This window comes from Etheostoma cragini, chromosome 13 (assembly GCF_013103735.1).
Source record: "Etheostoma cragini isolate CJK2018 chromosome 13, CSU_Ecrag_1.0, whole genome shotgun sequence".
In the NCBI taxonomy this organism is placed as follows: Eukaryota; Metazoa; Chordata; class Actinopteri; order Perciformes; family Percidae; genus Etheostoma; species Etheostoma cragini.
Window position 1 is genome coordinate 15,941,640 of NC_048419.1, and position 17,440 is coordinate 15,959,079.

General features: G+C 38.1%; 2 protein-coding genes and 1 non-coding gene across 6 annotated transcripts in view; 1 reads left to right on the forward strand and 2 right to left on the reverse strand.

Annotated features, from left to right (window-relative positions):
• LOC117955012 (apoptosis-inducing factor 3) overlaps window positions 1-10,914 on the forward strand; it is a 15,667-nt gene extending 4,753 nt beyond the window's left edge. Inside the window, exons 5-19 of the mRNA XM_034889103.1 lie at window positions 107-151; window positions 1,286-1,367; window positions 1,496-1,608; window positions 1,709-1,795; window positions 1,918-2,009; window positions 2,805-2,935; window positions 3,759-3,874; window positions 4,010-4,081; window positions 4,213-4,276; window positions 6,197-6,273; window positions 8,074-8,191; window positions 8,328-8,426; window positions 8,733-8,808; window positions 8,898-9,002; window positions 9,251-10,914. Coding sequence (XP_034744994.1) covers window positions 107-151; window positions 1,286-1,367; window positions 1,496-1,608; window positions 1,709-1,795; window positions 1,918-2,009; window positions 2,805-2,935; window positions 3,759-3,874; window positions 4,010-4,081; window positions 4,213-4,276; window positions 6,197-6,273; window positions 8,074-8,191; window positions 8,328-8,426; window positions 8,733-8,808; window positions 8,898-9,002; window positions 9,251-9,335 — 1,362 coding nt within the window. The 3' untranslated portion in view covers window positions 9,336-10,914. The remainder of the gene's footprint in view (window positions 1-106; window positions 152-1,285; window positions 1,368-1,495; window positions 1,609-1,708; window positions 1,796-1,917; window positions 2,010-2,804; window positions 2,936-3,758; window positions 3,875-4,009; window positions 4,082-4,212; window positions 4,277-6,196; window positions 6,274-8,073; window positions 8,192-8,327; window positions 8,427-8,732; window positions 8,809-8,897; window positions 9,003-9,250) is intronic.
• A 685-nt stretch (window positions 10,915-11,599) lies between these two features.
• Window positions 11,600-13,795, reverse strand: c13h17orf97 (chromosome 13 C17orf97 homolog). 4 transcript variants are annotated; one of them, XM_034889118.1, is made up of 3 exons: window positions 13,415-13,795; window positions 13,072-13,203; window positions 11,600-12,221 (listed from the first exon to the last, which is right to left on the reverse strand). In XM_034889118.1, the coding sequence occupies exons 2-3, from the start codon at window positions 13,193-13,195 to the stop codon at window positions 11,803-11,805; spliced, it is 543 nt and encodes a 180-aa protein (XP_034745009.1). In that variant the 5' UTR covers window positions 13,196-13,203; window positions 13,415-13,795; the 3' UTR covers window positions 11,600-11,802. The 4 variants fall into 4 exon arrangements, with proteins under 4 accessions (XP_034745009.1, XP_034745007.1, XP_034745008.1 ...); XM_034889116.1 differs by having other exon boundaries at window positions 13,072-13,309; XM_034889117.1 differs by having other exon boundaries at window positions 13,072-13,309; window positions 13,411-13,795.
• A 233-nt stretch (window positions 13,796-14,028) lies between these two features.
• Window positions 14,029-14,100, reverse strand: trnaw-cca. Its single transcript has one exon. It is a non-coding gene; the product is annotated as a tRNA-Trp (tRNA).
• Between the last annotated feature and the right edge of the window lie 3,340 nt (window positions 14,101-17,440).

A 17,440-nucleotide genomic window follows, 5' to 3' on the forward strand; every position in this document is an offset into this window, starting at 1 on the left:
AGACAAACAGACAGACAGAAAGTCAGACAGTCAAAAAACAGACATTTAGCTCATCAGAACATTTGCTACAATTTTAACATAATTGCAATTTGTCTTCTCTTTTAAGGTCAAAATTCAAAACAGCAAAGTGTATGTGTCTGTAAACAAAAAGGTATGTAGGTTAACTTTTATTTTTCAGTTGATGTCATCCCATCATTTTAAATGTACTTTGTCCAGTGTGCGATGGGATTCATTCATTTGTTTTTCTGTTTTCAGTTATAATACTGATGATCAGCCCTGTGCTCGGGCTTGAGTTGGGGGAGCATGCCGGGAATGAAACTTCCATTACTAATTAAAACACAGCTGTTACTAATTCCCTTAATGGTGGGCCTGTTATATCCAAATGCCAAACTGTCTTTGGTGATAAAGGGGTTTAATAAGAGCTATGTTTCCATCCACTTGTCAAAATAATTATCGGAAGTCTGCTAAAATATTAATGAGAATAAGCTGGTGAAAGTGTGCTTCCATCCAACGGCTTTAAAGTAAATAAAAAGCTGTGCGTAATGACATCACATACTGTTTTGTGGTCAAATTGGTATACCAAATAGATTTAAGACATTTTAAGGTGTTTCTATTAATTTTCGCACACACATTCAAGCTAAGATTTGCAAACAAAGTTTTGTCTGCCAACATGGATTGCGCCGTCTACCTACACATGATTAATATTGCACAATTTGTAATTGTACAATTGTACATTGTAATTGTGCATATGTGCCCACTAATAGCAACATATCAAGCTATAATAAGATCTGGTCGACCAGAAAAACTAAAAGCTAAATTGAGTTGTTCAAAACCTTTTTACCTTTTAACCTTCAGAGTAAACTCTGTGTACACAAACAATGTTCTCAATGCTCGAGTTCATGTGTAGAGCCCTGGTGATACTTTGAGCAAAGTTTCATGTTGTGTTGAGTCTTCTTAGTGTTTGAAAAATAGCAATTTTGATGTGATCTTATTAGTGCCACTAGCTCTCCCAAAGGCTCTCAAAAGGCCATTTGACAGAGAAAACAAAAATACGGTCAATCTCAACATTGTTTACGTAAACAGCAGCAAACTGAAATGTAAACAAACTAAATGTTCCACTTTATAATATACAGGTAATTTAATTCTCTAATCAATAATACTTGCAGGAATATTTGGCATCTATTGTAGCACACTAATAACATATTAATTATATTTTTGACCATTTCTTTTTGTAAATAATTGCAAATTCCTTGAAACGTTTCTATGTTGTTTTTACATGTTTCAGACTATCAGGCAAGAAAAAAGAGTAAAGCGAATGGGAGCTGCAGTACCAGGAGACACTTACACAGTCCTGCTTCTGGGAGGAGGTGAGTGTGGACCGCTCTATACACTTTTAGCACAGTATATCCATGTGTGTGTGTGTGTGTGTCAATTTTTGGATGTGGCCTGTAAAAGACACAAAATATGATGGTGTGTTATCTTTCTGTAAGCATAGGAGCTGCGTCTCTGATCTGCGCTGAGACTCTGCGGCAGGAAAACTTTGGTGGCCGAATCATCATGGTCACCAGAGACGACCTTTTACCTTATGACAAAACACGACTCAGCAAGGTGCTGTGGAGAAAATGACACAAAGCGAAACCCTACATTTTAATGATGAATATGTGTGTGTTTTTGCATTGACTACTTAAGCCCTGCACCTATTGTACAGGTAATGAATGTGGAGAATGACAGCATTCTGCTGAGGAGGATGGAGTTTTTCCAGCAGTACGATATCGAGGTGTGGCTCAGGAAAGAAGTGAGTTCCTTTTCCTTCACCTGTCTACTCAAGTCATCAGTCTTGTTGTATAATGCCTCAACTTACTTGTGATTACAGACATGTGATACTTGTGGTATTTTGAACTGTACAATACATTGCAGGCGGTGTCAGTGGACACAGACAAGAAGAAAGTCACATTTGACGATGGTTTAGTCGAGAGCTATGACCAGCTCCTCATCTCAACAGGCTGCAGGTGCAGACAAAAACACACACAATCACAGGACGTATGTGGGCAAGCATTTCATTTGAAACCAGGGCATACCTGAGCCTTAAATGCCCTTGATAGCCACCTGTTATACCTCAAATGTGCAAATGTGCACATGAATAATCACTCAAATGGAAAAACTAGAAAACTAAAAATGTGCCTGATAGAGTTAAAAAATACCTGGTGCAGTGTCATTCTAATAGAAAGTCCTTAAATATAGTATATTATGACTTCAAGATATAATCCCCATTTCAGTTATATTGCCTTCAAATCCCAAATGATTTGATACAGAGACCATGAAATGGATCATTTGTTGTATGTGTCATGTTACGATACGAAAATATGATTTATTTAAATTTCTATTTTTCTATTTTAAATTTTATATGTATATATATGTATATATATATATATATATATATATATATATATATATATATATATGATGGAGCTATATATATTACAATACATATTATTATATGTTTGTATATATTATACACTTGATGACTTGATTACATTTGATGGAAAAACTTATCATGTGTCAATGAGAAAATAATACTAAACTAACATATTAAATATTATAGATTGATGGTTATTAGGAAATGGGGTAATGGTGTATTTAATCTGTCTGCAACAATTTTAAACAAAAAATGTTACTCATTCTACAATTACCAAAAGTAGATGTGATAACTGTCCTTTGACTTTGCACAAGGAAAGAGGTCATTGTTGCAGCACCACTGCACTACACTGCATTGCTTCTAAAAAGAGTCATGGCCTGTTGTTTAGAGCGAAGGGTCTGGATGTGCCTGGCATGAAGTTGGAAAACGTCTTAATGTTGGAGACACCAGAAGATGCCCGACAAATCCACAAAGCCTGTCTTGGCTGCAACGTCGTCCTCGTGGGAACTTCTTTTGTCGGTACTGTGTTGCAGTGACCAAAATATGCACGCATTTGTCTGGATTGGCGACCTGTAGAAAATACAACTAAACTGTAGAATAAAGACTTAACAGCATCAAATCTACTGCAGGGGTTTCATTTGATTGTGAAATAGATTAAAACATAAATAATCTTTTACTCTATCTGACAACAAAATAACACAGATTATTTAAATAAATACTGTGGTTAGTTTAATATTTTAATGGAAATGTAAACCTTTACATGTTTCCTTTATTGTCCAATCAGTTGGCAATTTTTTATTTCATTTTATTTATTTTATTTTATTTTATTTACCACAAATCAATTCATTCATTTAAAAAAAACACAATTTATAATTTGCCTTTAATAATAAAAATGTGCCTGCCTATATGGGAATTTAACATAGGGGCATGTTTAGCCTACTTATGCCCCCTGAATTTGAAGGAAGAACATTTATTTATTTACAATACATTATTCATTCACAAAATTGGTGTCCTTAAAAGGTTGGATTTTTCCTTTTTTAAAATTAAGGCATTAAGATTAAGCATGGGCATGTAAACCTATGAGCACCACTGTATATGATAATGGAATGGGCATGTTCATGTGTTTCTGTGGCAATGATTAGAATTAAAAAAAAAGCTTAATATTTTTACACTCCATTTTATTATGTAACCTCATTTAAAACAGTGTTTTCTATGTATTTAGTTATCTTTTTGACTTGTTTGGTCGTTTTTTACTACTTTTTGTCAGTTTTCAGGCTCCTTACAATTATTTTCATTTGAATTTTCTCTACTACATCTTCATTAACACATTGTTTTTTTCCAGGTATGGAAGTTGCATCTTATATGATAGACAAATCCTCCAGTGTCACAGTGATCGGCAGCAGTGAGCTACCGTACCAGAACACGCTAGGTCGGGAAGTTGGCAGAGTCACCATGACGGTAAGAAAGAGAGAGAGAGAGAGAGAGAGAGAGAGAGAGAGAGAGAGAGAGAGAGAGAGAGAGAGAGAGAGAGTGTCCTTTATTGTATCCTCTTTTGAGTTTAACCTATTATAGTTTAAACTTATGTTCCTGCAGATGCTGTCAGAGAAAAATGTGAAATTCTACATGAATGATATTGTGATGGAGATCAAAGGTGTGGATGGCAAGGTAAAGTGGGAAAATATACATTGTCTCAATTTGGTTTATTCTTACTCAAACATCAACAGAAATAGAGTAAAATTTGAAAATATAAATGCTCACAGTTCTCCCTGTCCTCTTATTGTCCTTTCTTACTTAAGGTGAAGGAGGTTGTGCTGAAAAGTGGAAATGTCATCCAAGCGGATGTTTTGATTGTTGGCATTGGTGAGTGTAATGCAGACATTTTTGAGATTTTTACATTTACACACATCTCTTGAAAATATCTATATTCATTTTTCTAATCATTTCATTTTTTCCTCTTTAATGTCTTTACATTATCAATCAGATATATTTTGCACACTTCATATAAAAAAAAACAGTGAAACATTGTGTAATGAATTTTGGAAAATGCTGGAGAATGCTTATAAAAAATATATATTACCAGTATTTGTTGATTTTAGTAACTACAGTGGGGCTCGAAAGTTCGGGCACCCCAGGTAAAAATTGTATTAATGTGCATAAAGAAGCCAAGAAAAGATGAAAAATCTCCAAAAGGCATCAAATGACAGATTAGACATTCGTATAATATGTCACAAAAAGTTAGATTTTATTTCCATCATTTACACTTTCAAAATAACAAAAAACAAAAATATTGCGTCTGCAAAGGTTTGTTCTCAATCATCATCTGGAAAGACCAGGTGATGTCAATCATAAGGTTTTTAATGCCCAGACTCATCTGACCTTGCCCCGACAATCAGCACCATGGCTTCTTCTCAGCAGTTGTCTAGAAAACTGAAACTGAAAATAGTTGACGCTCACAAAGCAGTTGAAGGCTATAAGAAGATGGCAAAATATCAGACAGAACAGCTCTCAGGATTGTGAGAAAAGCAAGTCCAAACCCACGTTTGACTGCACGATCCATCCAGAAAGACCTGGCAGACACTGGAGTTGTGGTACACCATTCCACTATAAAGAGATACTTGTAAAAATACGGTCTTCATGGAAGAGTCATTAGAAGAAAACCTCTTCTACGTCCTCACAAAAAAAAAATCAGCTTTTCAAGTTTGCAAATGAACATATAGACAAGCCTAATGCATTGTGGAAACAAGTTCTGTAGATCGATGAGGTTAGAGTAGAACTTTTGGCCAGAATGAGTAAAGTAAGATGGAAAAGAAAAGGGCACAGAATTGAATGAAAATAACCTCTGTCCAACTGTTAAGCATGGGGGTGAATCAATCATGCTTTAGGGTTGTATTGCAGCCAGTGTCACAGGGAACATTTCAGGAGTAGAAGGAAGAATGGATTTATTACGCTAACTTGATGCCATCTGTGAATAAAGCTAAAGTTAAAGAGAGGATGGCTTCTACAAATGGATGATGATCCTAAACACACCTCAAAATCCATAGTGGATTACATTAAGAGGTAAACTGAAGGTTTTGCCATGGCCTTCACAATCTCCTAACCTCAACATAATTGAAAATCTATGGATAGACCTTAAATGAGCAGTGCGTAACAAACAGCCCAGAAATCTCAAAGACCTGGAAGACTTTCGGAAGGAAGAATGGGCGAAGATACCTCAAACATGAATTGAAAGACTCTTGGCTGGCAACAAGAAGCGTTTACAAGCTGTGATATTTGCAAGGGGGAAGTACAAGATATTAACTCTGCCGAGTGCCCAAACTTTTGCAGACGCCAAATTTTTTTTTCTGTCATTTTGAAAGTGTAAATGACGAAAATAAAATGTAGCTTTTTGTGACACATACGAATGTCTAATCTGTCATTTGATGCCTTTTGGAGATTTTTACATCTTTTCTTGGCTTCTTTATGCACGTTAATACAAATGTTTACCTGGGGTGCCCAAGCTTTCAAGCCCCACTGTATATATGAGGTGCTGGTAGGTCGATTTTGTTAACGCTGGACAGAGCCAAGATAGCCGTATCCCTTTGTTTCCAGTCTTTGTGCGGAGCTGAGCGACTGGCTGCTTACTGCAGCTTCATATTTGCGTGCAGATATAAGAGCCGTATCTGTCTTCTTTTCTAACTTTCACTTCAACAAGATAACTGAAAAAAAAATGGCTTAACAACCCTATTAGTATTCCTACAAAACCTGCTCAAACATGGTTGTCCTCTTTCTTTTATCCACCAGGCATCAAACCAAACTCAGAGTTCCTGCGGGGCAGCAAAATACAGACGGATTCAAAAAACTTTGTAACAGTTGACAAGGTCAGCTAAAAACCTGCTTATAGGGCTCTTTCTGTGCCTTCATTCTCAACACATAACCTCTCATCTCTTTCTAAACCAAGTGTTTTGTTGAGATTTACTTCTTGATTGTTTGAGGTCTGGCTTGATTGTATTTCCAATCACAAGGGGAGGGACATCAGGCACAAGATGTCAGGCTTTATCCCAGCAATGTACATGGGTTGAAACAGACTAGGGTCTCAAAGACACATACTGGCTGTTCAGGTCCACAAACGTAACAGTTGTCTTTGTTAACATTAAACATGTGCTTTTTCACATGAATCCGTATATATATATATATAAATATATTCCTCAAAGTAGCCACCCTTTGCTTTTTTGATAGTGCTGCCATCCCTTGGTGTTCTCTCAATGAGCTTCATGAGGTAGTCAACTAAAATGGTTTTGACTTCACAGGCGTACCTTGTCAGGGTTAATTTGTGGAATTTCTTGCCTTATTAATAGAGTTGTGACCATCAGTTGCGTTGTGCAGAAGTCAGGTTGATGCACAGCCAACAGCCCTATTGGATAACTGTTAGAATTCATTTTATAGCAAGACCCAATCAGCTAAGTAAAGAGAAACAAGTGGCCATAATTATTTTAAGAAACGATTTCGGTCCGGAAAATTGCAAAAACTTTGAATGTGTCTCCAAGTGCAGTCCCAAAAACAATCAAGAGCAACAACAAAACTGACTCACATGAGGAAAACCCCAGGAAAGGAAGACCTAGAGTCACCTCTGCTGCTGAGGATAAGTTCATCCGAGTCACCAGCCTCAGAAATCACAAGTTAACAGCAGCTCAGATTAGAGACCAGATGAATACCACACAGAGTTGGAGGTGCAGACACATCTCTAGAACAACTGTTAAGAGGAGACTGTGCGAATCAGGCCTTCATGCTCAAATAGTAGCTAGGAAACCACTAAAAAGGAGAGGCTACAAGCAGAAGAGATTTGTTTGGGTCAAGAAACGCAAGGAATGGACAACAGACCAGTGGAAATCTAAGCTTTGGTCTGAGTCCAAATTTGAGATCTTCGGTTTCAACCGACATGTCTTTGTGCGACACAGAAAAGGTGACCGGATGGATTCTACATGTCTGGTTCCCACCGTAAAGCATGGAGGAGGAGGTGTGATGGTGTGGGGGTGCTTTTCTGGTAACATTGTTGGAGATTTATTCAACATTGAAGACATACTAAACCAGCATGGCTACCACAGCATCCTGCAGCGGCATGCCATCCCATCCGGTTTGCGTTTAGTTGGACCATCATTTATGTTTCTACAGGACAATGACCCCAAACACACCTCAAGGCTGTGTAAGGGCTATTTGAGAAGCCAATAAGTAGTGCTGAGCCTCCACATTCACCAGACCTGAACCCAATCAAGATAGTTTGGGTTGAGCTGGACCGCAGAGTGAAGGCAAAAGGTCCAACAAGTGCTAAGCATCTCTGGGAACTCCTTCAAGACTGTTGGGAAACCAATTCAGGTGACTACCTCTTGAAGCTCATCAAGAGAATTCCAAGAGTGTGCAAAGCAGTAATCAGATTAAAGGGTGGCTACTTTGAGGAACCTAGAATGTAAGACATGTTTTCAGTTATTTCACACTTTTTTGTTAAGTACATAATTCCATATGTGTTCATTCGTAGTTTTACAATATACAATCTACTGTAAATAGTCATGAAAATAAAGGAAACGCATTGAATGAGAAGGTGTGTCTAAACGTCTGGCCTGTACTGTACATACATACAAAAATACATATCAGCTACTGTATCTGCCTGTATCTACTGCTTGCAGTACATGCGCACCAATGTTCCTAGTGTGTACTGTGGGGGCGACCTGTCCACCTTCCCCCTGGCGATGGCCAAATACCGGCTGGTCAACATCGGACACTGGCAGATGGCACAAGCACATGGTAATGTAGGAACTATGTAAATGTAGCCAAAAAGTCCTAGAAGAGAGAATGTTGTTTGTATTTAACTAACAGTCAGACTTCCGATACACGATTTTATTTCTAGTTAAATATAATATATATTTTTATTTGTGCTTAGGAAGAATAGCAGCTCTGAACATGCTGGGTAAACCTACTGAACTCAGCTCAGTTCCTTTCTACTGGACCGTCCTTCTGGGTAAAACTATCCGATATGCAGGTGGGCTCACGCACGCACGCACGCACGCACGCACGCACGCACGCACGCACGCACACTTGCACACACACACACACACACACACACACACACACACACACACTTTAGTTTTGACCTAATTTAAAAAAAAAAAAGTGTTATCATTAAAAGTTATTTTGTATGTTTCTATTTCTATGGTTGCTATTTTCATATTTAATAAAAGAGCAAAAGTAACAAACTCACTGTATGCACAAACTATCCTCTAATTCTACCATGACAGATTTCTTATTTTCCCACTTAACACAATGTTTTCATTCGGGTTGTTTGCAGGCTATGGGGAGGGATACACTGACATCGTAATTAAAGGAAGGTTTGAGGACAGGAAGTTCCTGGTATTTTATATCAAGTAAGTTGAAAAAAACAGCTGCTGTTGTTGACAAAAACACATCTGTATTTGAAATACATGTCCAAATATGTTTCGTTTTTTACCTATAGGAATGACGAGGTCATAGCGGCAGCGAGCCTTAACTACGACCCTGCAGTGTCTGCAGTAGCCGAGAGGTTTGCAACAGGAAAAATAATAACAAAGAAAGAAGCTGAGTATGTCAAATGTTTCCATCTTTGTATAAATCTGGTAATATTTTGGTGTTAACGCTGACCCCAAGTGGCCATAAAATTAGCTATTAAAGGTTTAATAGACCTGGGTTTTTCAAACATTGTCTGTTAATTATATTTCAGAAAAATCAGATGCTTAGCTTTGTGACTCAAGTGTAATGGCAATACATTAGAGGAACAAACTGGGACTCTATATGACCTCCATGTAAATGCATGTCTTCTCCTCCTGATAGATCAGATGCCCTGAGCTGGCTACAGTTGTCCCAATCTACACTTTCCTGCGCTCTCTCTCTCAACACATCATCTGAACAACGTTGACACGCAGCCAGAATGACATTCATCTGTCTCTTTGTCACCACCACTCTCACCAAGGACAGAGAATTTGGAGACCTGGATTAAATTTCACGATTCAAAAGAGACAGACTTCACACAAGCCACAGTGAAGTTCATATTTACAGTGTTGAAGTTTTGGATTTTAACTGTATGTCATACACTCAGTGTTTAGGTGAAGGGGACTCCACCATGCAAACAACAGATACCTCAGATGGATGCAGACTTCTTTTATTATCTTAATATCTTTTTTGTTATTTCTTAAAAGTTTCTATTTTATTTTATTTGGTGGGTTTATATCTCCGGCGGTATTTAAGTGACAGTCCGGAGACATCACAGTTAGGATGCCTTAGTATGTTCTCTGCTTATAATCTTTAAAAGGCAGTGTACGATGCCATTTACTTGGATGGGGCTGCTGGAAATACACAAGTGGCCTTAATGCCCACTGCAGCTATGTACAGTATGTGGTCCGGTCAGTGAGTCGGAGGGGGGATTACGAGAACAGAGGGGGGGTGCTCAGCTCTTTGAAGCAGAGGTGCTGAAATAGGCAACGGCAACAAAACACACCAACAGGGAACAATAGGCCTTCGACAAACAGCACACAAATGCAGTGCAACAAAACCTTCACAAAAGAAATGCTGCGTTTTTCTCTCTCTGTTGGTTTATTACTGTCTTTACTTCACACATCAACATTTACTTTTCACTTTACTCTGCCTTCCTGTCAACATTATGCCTCAGCTCACTGTAACCAGGGTTCAACTGGTGCAGACTTTCCAAGGCCAGTATCTGTTATGTACTAATGTTTTATGTACAAGATTTGAAATGTTTTTTATGCTAAACATGACAAGAATTTGTTGTTTTTTAAAAACAGTATTTAGATCAGAATATTGATATACCTCGTGATTATAAAGTTTTTCTGAATAATAAATTGAGAAAACGTTTGTAGAAAAAAAGGATAGGAAACTCACATTTTGTGAGTAATAAAGCAAATATAATAATCGATAAATCATGGTTCTTCAACACATTTGTGCAGAAAATTATACTAAAAACCATATAGGCCCACATGATAATATTCATTTAAAGTGTCACTGGTATATATTATCACACATGTTGGCTTCCACTCTGGAAGCTAATTATAATCTGATTTCCATCTATCTGCTCATCTTACTGGCTGAAGGCAACACTGACTGCCATGATATTCTTGCAACTTCACATCTCTTGGAGAATTGCATTTATAGCATTATACTGTTCAGCAACAGCTTAACATATTAATGTATACCAGGAACAACTATAAGTCTTACTTTGCACCAAAACACATTGTTACAGTGAGTAAAATAATTTATCATATTATGTATTCTTCAGGTGAGAAAAATATCAGCTTTATTCTTCTAAGGATTTTAAGTGAAAGATGGTCTTTGCCGTTTACTTACAATGCTGAACAAGCAATCCTATTGTTAATAACAGCTTTCTTATCAATGCAAAGAGAACACTGATGCCCAGGGACAATTAGCAGGGATGTAGGCCTACTTGTCATTTCAATTTTTTTGTCTTGTGTTTCACTTTGTTCATACATAAATAAAGTTTCAGGCATAACAGTACTGTATATTTATGCATTCATTGACTGATTGTCCAACAGCAGTAGTGTTTCTAAGACTTAAATTTTAGCTTTTTAAAGTATATTATAATCAGCATTAGATAGAGAACAGTATAGAGCAGCAAGAAATAAGTAGAAAGAGAAAGGGGTATATACATGGCTGGATTGAGGACTTTGCATATTAGACCACTGGTACAGAAGGTCAGCCACCATGCTTAACTGATTGAGCTTCATTTTATTAGACAATGTGTGTAACAAATTGTTACAGCTGTCATGTTTCAATTTTTAGTTAGATAACTCCACAACCCGTCTTGATAGATGTCTGGGTATTTTTGTAACAAAAACATAAACAAGAGACAACAGCTAACCTGTATTTTAAATTTCTTACAATGTAGGAGGAAAAAAAAGTAATGTGACCCCTATCCATTTAATCCTCATGTACCTCACAGAGATGTAAGGGGGCTTTAGTGGCATTATCCCGATTGGGTTTCAATCTTGAAAGGTCAACTTGGGGTCTTTTCTGTGTTGCATAATTTAGATGCAGAAGTAAACTGTGCAAATCCTCTATTAAGTTTTTAACAGGCCCATGGAGCAGGAGCAGGTCCTGTCCTTCATTCACGGACAGTCGTGGCACCGTGGTTACATGTTTGTTTTGTAGCTGACAGAAAGTGTTTCTGACTGGTGCTTTATAGCATATTGAATTGGCAACATGCTCAGTTTCTCTTTAGTCCAACATCTTAACGGTACCCATAGACCTTCACTCTATGCCTCAGTGAGATGAACCAATCACTGAGAAGGCTCACCCCTGCTTCTTTAATTCAGTCTGTGCTCAAATGCAGTACTGACTCCTATGGGTCATTTTCAGTCAAAGCCTTTTTCTCTTTGCTCTCCTTGAGGAAAAGTCGGTCTCAAGGCACCCTGGGGTTCTTTTAACAGGGAGTCTCTGTGTGCAATGTAACGCTGCCGCCTGTTCGCCCTGTACAGCTCCATCCTCTTCTCCTCAGCCTGGGGGTCGTCCAGCAGTCCCTCCCACCTCAGGCTCTCCCTTGCCTGGGTGTCGAGCTCTCCACTGCCACTGGTTTTGTTAGTAGCTGTAAGAAGGACAGGGGAACCCTTGGGGTGTTTTTTCCTCTTTCTGGCGCTGCCAGTGAGCAGATCTTCGTCCTTCTTACTGGTAGCTCTGAGCATTGGCAACTGGGCTCGAGGCTGACCTGGACTCAGTGGGGGCAACAGGGACACTGGCGAGGTCTCAGGGGGCAAAGATACAACCTGAGGTTTGTCTGCAGGGAGGCAACATAAACATGTAGGCTCATGCACACCACCAAACAAAGCTAAGGGCTTAAATTACTAATGACTCCCCCTGGAGTTGGAGGGGTAATGGCTTGGTTTACAGTAATGAGCTGTAGTCGGCCAGTGAGTTTAAGCGACACTGGGGGCTATTCTCTATTGACCTATTTAACCCAGTAGAGAAATGCCTAAATATGTGGATCCCCATCTCTCTGTCAAGTCTCGAATCAAATGCTTCACAAAACAAAACATTTAAGACAATTTGACTCACAGTAACATGTCTATAATGCACTGGTGATGGACAATGTTAACGACCATGATTGGAAAATAAGCCCCGGTAGTACTTTGTTGACTGACTCTTTACATGACTATTTCCATTTTCTGCTGCTCTAGACTTCTGCTTCACTACATTTTAGAGGCAATAACTGTGCCTCTTTCTACACTACATTTGTTTGACAGCTGTAGTTACTTGTTTTAGTGATTCAATTGATCGATTACAATGATTCCTTAAATATGATGCATTATTAAAGATTAAACTACCAAACGGTGAACACAGTGTTTAAAATTTGCTCAACTTCAACCAAATACAACATCAGTGCATCAGCGATGATGAAAGTTGTATTACAATGCTACACTGACTGTGGCCATTTTCTGGCTACTATAACGTTTGAAACTATAAGTATTTTACTGATTATGCTTTCTTATAATTTTGATTGCAGTACTTACTCTTAATGTGTTATTCTACTGTAAAACTGATCTTACATCACGTCTAATTGTATTGCTACGTGTATCGATGTAGTGGATTAGAACACTTTTTTTCTATCTTCCACCACTAATATTTACCTGTATTACATGGAGGAGTAGTGGAGGCATTGGCTGTCTTTCTCTTCTTCTTCTTCTTCTTCTTCTTTTTATTGTCAGAGCTCCTGGATGTCTGCATCAGCTTACAGTTGTTGTCTTCAGGCATGATGTTGCCTGAACAGTCACAAACACTACTGATGAAGACGTCTGTGCAGGGTAGTAAGGCGATTGTGCCAAAGGATTTAAAAAAAAAAGCTTCTTAGACGAATCCTCTCTCTAACTGCAAGACAATTAAACGTGGAAAAATGCACAATACGCTCTTTAAGACAAGTAAGCTAACTATAAACTGCATAACAGAGACTTTTGTAAATCTTCGTTTACTCACCAGAAGCGGAGTTGTTGAAGCGAGTATCGGCAGCTTTAGTCCCGAGACAAGCTGTTTTATCTCCCGTGGTTTAAAACGTTTGTTTATTTATAAAAAAGGCAACAGAAAGTAGACAATTCTGGATGCTACAATGCTAGCTACCTATTTCTTCCGGGACACGCTTTTTCCCAAATCACGCTTCACGAGTCACAAGACTCACTATGGACGCGTTGCCCGGTGATACGTCTCCATAGTAACAGGACACACCTTCCCAGAGAGGGGAACATAGAAGAAGGTTGTGAAGATTTCCAGCCGGTTTAAATCTTTATTCAGCTATGGTTAAAATCTAGCTTTCTTTACAGTTTTTTTTTATTCCTGATCCGTATTTTCTTTTAAATTTAAACAGCATATTCTGGTTAATAAACTCAAACTCAAACTGTACGCAAAACATTCCCTTATCCTGGTTAACTCTTCAAAACTAAAAAGGTCTCTCGAATTATGTTTAAAATCATTCTCAATTATGAACGTTAGTCTGTATGCTACGTATTTTAGCATTGAGAATAGTACCGATGATTGGCAGAATTAGGATTCGGACGTAGCGGTAACCTTTAACACGGTAGGTGAAAGCAAAGAATTGACCCCGACGTGATTTGAACACGCAACCTTCTGATCTGGAGTCAGACGCGCTACCGTTGCGCCACGAGGTCGGTCGTCAAGCTACGATCTGTCAATGAACAGACCTAACGTGACGTAATTGTGTTGGCCAAGTAGGCCCACTGCCCAGCTAGCACATGACCGACCTCATCGTCGAAACCAAATTCAACAGTAATTCGACTCTGGATCTTGACATTGTTTCAACCGTAAATGAACCAGCTGGGTATGTTTACACATACAAGGAATTTTCCATTAGGCTACTTTCAATGTTACACACAGTTCCAAGAACAATAATCAGGAAGATAGAGTGGATAGAAATAGACATAGGCCTACAGCTTACAACTATGACAACAAAGGTAGATTGTCATTAGTTGCTTTCTCAGGTTAGACTGTTATTATTGGATTTATTAGTTTTGGACTCATAGGATCTTATATTTCTACAATGTGACCCATCCTGTCTTTGTCTTTTTTCAATTTGGAGTCTATATAGGGTAAATAGGAGTTCCCCTCTCTTCTCATCCATACTTTTTGGTTGTCTTAATAGTGAGCTAAGTGGACTTCAGCTCACCTACTTCTGGGACAATTCCAGAGACACTGAAGCCATCTGGTGGACAAAAAACAAATTGAAAAATCCAAACAGAAAATTTCAACTGCATGCTTCCTGTCGTCACAGTAAAATTAAATATGAATACAAGTAAGCACACATGATTGTCAGATGAAACCGGGGCAGTGTGAATCAGTATAAAATATTTTTGTAAGCCCTTGATTTAGTTTGGGAGGTGGTCCTTCAGTCATTGATAAATTCCCTAAGTGAGCTGGACAGAAGTAGATGTCCTTGAGCTAAAAACAAGAAGTCAAAGCAACACCGACATAATGTAATCTAACAGTTGCCTATTTACACATCCAGCAGATATAAGAAGCAACCTTAACCTTGATTTGGAGTGGTGGCCTACCTGATGTAAATGGAAATATTGATTATAGATGCTTTAAAGGTAACTTCCTGTCAAGTACACCACCCTTATTTTGGAAAGTGTTGCAAAATCTTTTTCTGTTGATGGACTGTTTGGTCTTTGGAGAGTATTTTTTATTTGTAGTATTAGTTAGTACTTCTATTTCTGTATCAAAAGAAAAGAAAACATTTCCACACTGATTTAAGTGAAAGAAAAGCTCTGCGCTATCATGTGTCACTGATGTGACATTACCATCTTCTTTAAATGGCTGCATGGGGATTTCATTTGTTGCCTCTGACAAGATCCACAGCACGAGGCCTGGTATTTCCCAGGGAGTTTACATCCCATTCCTGTCCCACAGAATCCAGTCCCCCACTGGTTCTTCAGTACAGAGTCACATGTATGTTTACAGACAGAAACAAACACACACATGCTGAATTTACCTTATGACCTTTTGCAGCACAATCCACTTTAAAGCATAACACACAATGTCAATAACTTCTAGGAAACTAAACTTAGATGCCATGTTCTGTCTGCTATCAAAACACATACACCCACCAGTGCTATGAATAGTCTCGATCGCTGAGCTCAAACAAGTCTGTCCTGCTTCTGCATTTCCTCCCCGCATATCAGAGCTCTTCCATAAAGAACCACAGGAAGAAAGATAAATCATGAATCATCAAAAAAGACACGTAACAGTTATCCATGCAGTAGTGACAAAGTTCACAGTGAGATAAAGACATTATACACATATTGTTATATGTTGAGATATCACAAAGACAAAATAATATTTCCCATGTTTGTGCAGGCAAGATGAATACTTTGAACACAAAGCACCCTTACACTTATTTAATTTTTCACACAACCTTCAACCTACAGTTCAGTTTTTATATGTTATGAACCCTTTCCCTTACAAGTCATAGACGATGGGTGGGGGACAATGTGACTCGCATGCTCCACCATCTGGTGCAGCCATCAATGTAAAAAACTGATCTTGATTTGCAGTAAGTGCACTGGCATCTGCTTGCAAGACCATTTTCAATTACGGCTTTTGCAAACATGCCAAACTAGAGTTTGTTACATAAATGAAAATGAAATGAAATTAGAAATGTGAATCCAATCAAGATGAATGTTTTGCAGAAGGGGGTTTCCTTACTTGTATACCTGTCTCTAGATATATATAGCAGTTAGGGCACAGTCTTCAGAGGGCAGTTAGATCATCTTACGTGTAGAGAACAGCTCATTCTTTGGGCTGAAAATGTTTTTTGCTACAGACATTTAAACCCTCACCAACTATTTAATGTTGTGAGCTCATAACAAAAGATTCCTAAATATATATATATATATATATATATATATATATATATATATATATATATACATATAAAAAGTGAAGAGCACATTTTTAGAGGCAATAGCTATGCATACAAAGCAACACTACGAGTGAAATTATGAATTGTCTTTCCTTTACTTTTCATACTGTTCCTACATTGGTGCCTGTGACAATGATAATCACTGATTCATAATGACTTCCACCTCCACAAATGCCTAAAAAGGACATTGTGGCTGAATCAGAAGGCAACAAATGTCACCAGGAGGAATGATTGACAAGGTGTTTTTCACAAAATCTTCAAAAATCTCATATATATTCTTTGATGTGATTTTTATAAAGTTGTTATAAAACAGGCAGAGGACGGAGAATGAGACAGCGGGTTTGGTCTCATGAGTATTTGCTGTGTGGGCTCAGTGTGTCAGGTGACCATGAGGAAGCTGTTTCTCAAACTGCAGCGACCTTAAAGCTGCAGAGTGACATAAATCTCAGTTCTACACTGATTCGTATTTGAAGAGACATGATGAAAGGAGACTGGCCTTACGTCCATGCCGGGAGAGTGTCCGTGTGCATCAGTGTAGATATGCTAACACATTCATCTTGACCTGCTCATGTCTCTGGTGGCCATTTACAGACTGGTTTGCTGCCTAGCAGCATAATGTTTATGGGAGTAGTTGCAGGCTCAAACTGATTACTCAACAGCTGCATTGTGACAAAACTCATCCTGAATATTTTAAATGTTGACATTTCATGATTATAATTCTCCCTAAGACTTTCAACACACAGCAGAAGCAGAGTAGCATTTAAGATGAAGCTGTAATTTTTATTTTAAATATAGAAAAGATGTGGGTGTCATGCAACTGACTGTATTCATTCTGTGTGTGTATTCTGTCTTTTTCATTTTGAGTCTTTCAGTGCATTTGTGTGAGTACATTAAACACCAGGTATTATAAATAGCCTAAGTAAAGCTGTTTTAGTTAATAACCCATACTAAAACATGTTCATATAGACAAATAAATTAAGCTACCATGTGCTTTTAAATTTTTGTTTGTTTGGGATGCCAATACTTGTCAAACTGTCCAACCTCCCTGTAATATTCTCATAAACTGAAAA